Here is a 6,000-nt window from a genome sequence, read left to right on the forward strand (position 1 = left end):
ATGTTTGGGCGCTATTCCGACTTGGCAGATACTTGATATCCAAGTCTCTTGCCAATATCGGTCGGCCAGTCTTCCGCCATACATTTTCAAGTTGTTCTTCGGCCTATGTAGCACCTGGCAACATTGGATGCAGCAAAAAAAGAAGCCAGTTCCTACAGGCAGCCATTATGTTCAGTTGCCAGGAATGGAAAATCTGGTAGAAGACATGCACCATATTTACATCAAACGCTTGCATGGAAGAATAAAGGGTAGACGGATATAAAAACAAGAAATCAAAAGAACAGGCTCAAAAATAGCTATATGTTGCAAATACTCATTTACCAGGTCTCTGTGCAAGCCTTTTGGCCCATATGGACACCATACTAATGAATAATCAGTGACTGATTCTGTGGCTACGTAACCAATGGAAAATGGCACCAGTTAAGTTTCTATTGCAGCCATGATGAAACATGTAAAAAAGAAACCCCCAATAAGTAGGCCCAAGAACCTAACTACCATGCCCACTATCAGTACGTAGTAAGCTCTCTGTCTCAACTCCCCAGTGTGCTCCGTCTACCTTCCTCAAGCACCAGAGCAGACACATTCTCTGCATTCTGCACCGAAACTGTTGGGGGATGGGAATAAATTGGGTCAAAAAACACAAACCTCCTTTCATCTTTTACCCAACGGTTACACTTCCCAGCCAGGGAATATTTGCTTTGGACTAAATGTTATGTACATGGAATGCATAATGCAGTCCAGGGAAAGTTGCCTAGAGACTGGCAACCATTTAACAGCATGTTATATAAACTGCCATTTTGTGAATGCACTACCTTGGCTGTCAGAGAGCTGCATGACTTTGTGTGTCAGGCCCAAGAGGTTAAAAACCAGCCATTTAATTTTTAACCAGCATTCTGTGTGAAAACGGATGGGTAATAATAATCTCAACATAAAAAGACTGCTTTATTTTAAATGCATTTCTTGGTGCAATATGGTAGAACCTGGGCTTGCCAAGAAAAAACCCAAAACATAATAATTCAAGGAAAAAAGGACAAATAAAATATAAATTAAAGGTGACAAACTACAACAGGTAAAAAATGTGCAAACAAGGAATATACAATAGGAATTTGCCTCCCGTGAAAATACACAAGGCCTAGAGTGTTGGGGGAAGGGAGTGAATTCTCATAGCTATGACTTGCCTGTACTTATGTTTTCCTTTAAAATGTCAAATATATCTTATAATGTACAACCTGTTTCCTACAAATTAAAAAAAAAGTAGGGGATGAGGATCCCCAGCATGCACTTATATAGATTGCAAACTAAGTACAAAAACAGCTGATTAAAGTCTCCACGAAAGTAACACAAATACACAATTCTCTCTGGCAGATACCACATCCTTTTGTTTAGTGGGCTGGAAAAAAATGATTTACAAAAGGATTTGTTGTGTCATTTCAGAGTCCCGACTGAACAAAATTATATTTATAAAAAAAAAAAAAGAAATGAAATCAGCACTTAAATATAGAAAAAAAAAAATGTTTTCTGGCATGTGATCAGCAGGAAGTAACAGCAGACCCTGAAAGACGGATTAATCACAAAAAAACCTCATACACACCAAAAATAAAAGAAAAAAACAGCAACTTAGATAGTTACTTCTTTACTATGAAGCTAAACACAAAAAATCTGACAAATATTCCTGCCAGCTCTGTAAATGTAATTTTCAGTTTAAAGAAAAATTCCAGAGACGTTGCAGCAGTCATTACATAGTTACTTAACCCTTGTTCACATTAGTGAAGGCCCATATGCTTCGTCTCTATCAGGCCTTTCCAGTAATTTACAGCTAAAAAGATAAAAATAGCCATGCTGCCTAGGAAATATTCTCCCCTGTTTATAATCTACATCCAGGAAAGTACAAAAGCCCCCCCTGAAAAAATGTAACTGACTATTTTGTACTAAAACAAAATGACAGGCAAGCAGCTATAGCCAAAATACACTCAGACAAAAAAAATACAAAAAAAGTGTTCAGTACTTACTGTGTTAAATCCATATTAGTTTGTTGCTGTGAGGTATGCTACATCCAGATTTAAAATGGTATAAGAATAAAAAAAAAGTATTCCAGGGAAGGTGCAGGAATATAATAAACAAGTCCTCAATGTATAAAAATGTTAAAAAACAAAAAATACCTTGGGGCAAATCAATCCAGGATGCAGGCTAGGCCCCAAATCTAACCCAGGCATTAGTAAGAAGGGTTTCCTGCCATACAGTATAAAGTGTTTTTTGTTTTAATTTTTCCTTGAAGGCCTTGACTTTTCTTCTAGTGAGAGAGAAGATAAACTTGCCTGATGCTTAAGTTGCCAGCCTCCTGCGTTTGGCTTCCTTGGGGGCTGCTTAATGTTTGTGCTTTGCCAGACTCCATGTTCTCCCCAGCAGCATGTGACAATAATGAAGGGAGAGTGCTCTTCCTTGGCTTGGCTTTTGTGAAAGACTAGGGTAAAAAAACACCACCTTTTTCACTGGGAGAAAAGATTAAAAAAAAATTAAAAAAAAAAGTTATGCCCAAGTTCCTTTAGCACAAGTTAAGCTCTAGCCAGAGTAAGCAGTTTGGCTCATGGCATCCAGACCATGTGACCCAAAGAAAGCACATTTACACTGTAGATATAAAGTGAGTTTTGCACGACAAGTCGCCGAGATGTGACCTGCAAAAGCCCAGTTTGTACATCCATGAGATGGGTAGACAATTTTCAAAAAACAAAAAGCAAGGCTTACCTCTGTGGATGCATTGTAACACAGTGTTATGTCAATACTTATAAAACATGGAGGACAGAGTCTCTGTACTCAGACAGAAAAGGGTTTGGCACTTCAGCTTGATGATCTGTCTCCTTCATAGAAGCCGGGGCAGGATTGGGTGCTTACACAAATCCTAATGTCACGCTTCAGGCCATTGGCTGAAACACTTCCTGAGTGATTATCTTTGTGCAGCTCTGGAAAGCAAAAGGCATCCTGTGCAAGGGAAAAAAAAAGACAGGCTAAGTTAGGCCTTTTTTTTTTTCAACAGCAAAAGACATGTGTTTTAAAAGATCTCCCGAATACGTTACATTTTACAGAAATAAACCCAGGGGTTTTATTCTCATCTACTTGAGGTTTGGAACAAGGAGGACGAATTAAAATAAAAAGCACTGCTATTGAGCCTGCTAAAATAAAAAGACATGATCTGTACATGATTTTTATGATTTTTATGATCATATTATTACATTTAAAAAAAAACCCAAAGGCATGCAGATTCGCAGGAATAATGTTGTGTGATAAGGAGAATGTCAGTAGCAATGTTGTATGGAGGCCAAAAGCACAAAACCCCTGACCACAAACCTTCAGGACACTTTGCTGGCAGCGGCACTGGACTCCTCTTGCACCTTGGGTAAAGAAAGCAGCAGAAGGGTAAATAAAAATCAGTTCACAAAAGGCACAGCAATCTCATGACTAAAGCTCAGAGTGTCAGTTTCATTCAGCAAAGCAAACCTTTTTTTTTTTTTATAATGCCCCATCCTCCCAAGGCCTCCGATTCAAACTGTCTTTAAAGCAACAGACAGAAGGGGGGGGGGGACAAAAGGGGGGAAAAGGCTTCCGCTGTAGCTGAGTGTGAACTGCAGATTTTTAACTCTGCAAGGTCTGTTTTTCATATGAGAGGGGTCCAGGTATCTGTGCAAACGAAGAGACAAAGCCTATTTGTATGTAAATGAATCTCTTTTGCACTTTAATTAACGCTGGGTCACAGCCACCCTCTTTAACAAACAAAGAGAGAAACTGCAAGATAAAACAGCTGAATTTTTATAGCCCTACTTAATCTCTAGGCAAGGTATGTTGTACTCATGTCAGGTAAGTAGCCTCCTATAGGCTTATACCTTGTTACACAGCTACACATCAACACAGGGCATTCCTGGTTTATCATTAAAGAATAATTTGAATATCATTGATTCACCTTTCCAGACTTATAGTATTTCCCACAGTTCAACAAAAGCAACAGCCGGCTATAAATTTATACAGAGATGCCCCTCCTATTGTGAAAATGCCTGTAGGGAGACCTAATGGAGGCTATAAAAGGGCCAACCAGGTAGAATTAAACACAATTGCCAGATGGATGGACTCCCTTCCTACTGTTCCAGTCCTTCGTTGCAAAGACCGGACTTTTTTAAAAAAAATATTATTGGTATGTGTATTGCCGGATATACAGTATACTGGCCCTTTGACCAAAGACTGGACAAGCAGGTTATTGACAAATTTGGCTACAAAGATTGGCCAATACAGGGCTGATCCAATCATTCCTGGGGTTGTCATTAATCTATTTAGATGATGATGGCTTTCAAACCCACAAAAGCAGATTTCAGCCCTAAATGATCTGCCCTCATACCTCTATCACCATAATGGTGGCCCGGACTGGCAATCTGTGGGTTCTGGCAAATGCTAGAGGGGCTGCTATAAGATGCCATAAAAGTCAGTATTTTGTGGGCTGGTGGGGGATGTTTGGACCTCTGTGTGGGCTGATTGGGCCTCTGTTTACATGAAATGCCAGGGCCTATTTTAATTCTCAGTCCAGACCTGCAATGTGTGGTCACCCCGACTTCATCCCATAGAGATATCTGGATGAAATCAGTAGGTTTAAAAACCTTATCAGAGAAAGGACTGTGTGGCCTTCATTATGATGCTATTGTTGGCCCAATGGCTAAATGATAGGATCAACCCAATGTGGTGCAGTATATAGGTGGCCATATGAGCACATAACCAGTTGTATGGACACATTTTACTAGGGTTTTTACCCCTTTCTGTGGTAGCAATGGTCTCTTTGATCTATGCTAGCCAATGCCATGCAAACAAATACGGAATAAGGATCAAACCAGGAACATAGAATCTACATCTTTATGCAGGTTTCAGAATTGCCCCTTCATTAAGGCTCTTGTGCTCACCACTAATTGCTAAAACGGGAGCCTACATTTGTGGATGTAATGCAAGACTCAGATTCTGCAGTCGGTGGTGCTTAAGGGGTTAAGTTTCTACCCTACATTGACACGTGAACTTGCGTGTTGTTTGCAAAGGTCTTGAAGTAGGAATTAAAACTCCTAAACTACAACTCCCAGCATCTCCAGAGTGCAGGTTTGCCGGTTTTTATTAACATGTATTTATAATGCACCAACATATTCCACAGCACTGTACAAGAAAGAACAATCCTGTTTAAAGGGTCGGCATTTAGTGCCCTGCGTATGCAATAACAGTAATCAGACCATCAGGTCTACGGCACAACCTGGAATTTAGTACTATACTGCCCCCCACTGCTGACAGAGAGAATAGAGTAAAAAGACCAGCACTTGTATTTTCTCACCTGTATATGTGATAGTGCTGCTATTAACACACAATTCGCAATGAGAGCAGTGGATTTTTTTAATTGCATTTACAGTGTATTAAAGGGATCAAGGTGACTCAACCTAAACAACACGGTAATCTGTCTCTGGATTCTGACCCTTAAGAACCACCATGTTTTCACTAACATTTGTCTTACCCGTTAATTGCATAATACATGCCATGGCAATTATGAATATGCACCATTCTGCAATAAGCAAAAGTTGTAAAGAGATAACAGGCTCAGTCACTTTACTGCAGCCCCTCTTTTTATGCTCTGGCATTACATTCAGCCAAGGTAGAGTCCTGCAGCAGGTCGGGTAAAAAAGTAACCTGTGGGTTGCGGGCAGAACTTTCGGGTGCGGGTATAGATGTGGGTTGGAGGTTCTGTGGGTTGGGTTGCGGGTCTTCGCAATAGCGAGTTTTACTCCTTTACGTATGTTTCAATTTTTTTCTGATCACGCCTACTGCTAATGATGTCACTTCCGGTTTACAATGGGAGCACTTCCTGTTTCTTGATGGTTGCGGATAAGGCATTTGCAGGTCGGGTAGAGAGAGTCTAAGCGGGTAAGAATGCAGGTTCGGGTTTCAAACACTGGTTCCTCGCAGGACTTTAAGCCAGGGTGCCTCAAGCCC

General features: G+C 40.3%; 1 protein-coding gene across 12 annotated transcripts in view; it reads right to left on the reverse strand.

Moving 5' to 3' along the window:
- The window catches only part of zmynd8.S (zinc finger, MYND-type containing 8 S homeolog), a 60,748-nt gene extending 57,267 nt beyond the window's left edge, over positions 1–3,481 (reverse strand). For 5 of the 12 annotated variants that reach the window (XM_041577849.1, XM_041577859.1, XM_041577850.1 and 2 more), the window contains exons 1-2: positions 3,343–3,481; positions 2,316–2,976 (exon numbers count right to left, since the gene is read on the reverse strand). In XM_041577849.1, coding sequence (XP_041433783.1) covers positions 2,316–2,392 — 77 coding nt within the window. In that variant the 5' untranslated portion in view covers positions 2,393–2,976; positions 3,343–3,481. 12 annotated transcript variants of the gene reach the window in all.
- Between the last annotated feature and the right edge of the window lie 2,519 nt (positions 3,482–6,000).

This window comes from Xenopus laevis, chromosome 9_10S (assembly GCF_017654675.1).
Source record: "Xenopus laevis strain J_2021 chromosome 9_10S, Xenopus_laevis_v10.1, whole genome shotgun sequence".
Classification (NCBI taxonomy): Eukaryota; Metazoa; Chordata; class Amphibia; order Anura; family Pipidae; genus Xenopus; species Xenopus laevis.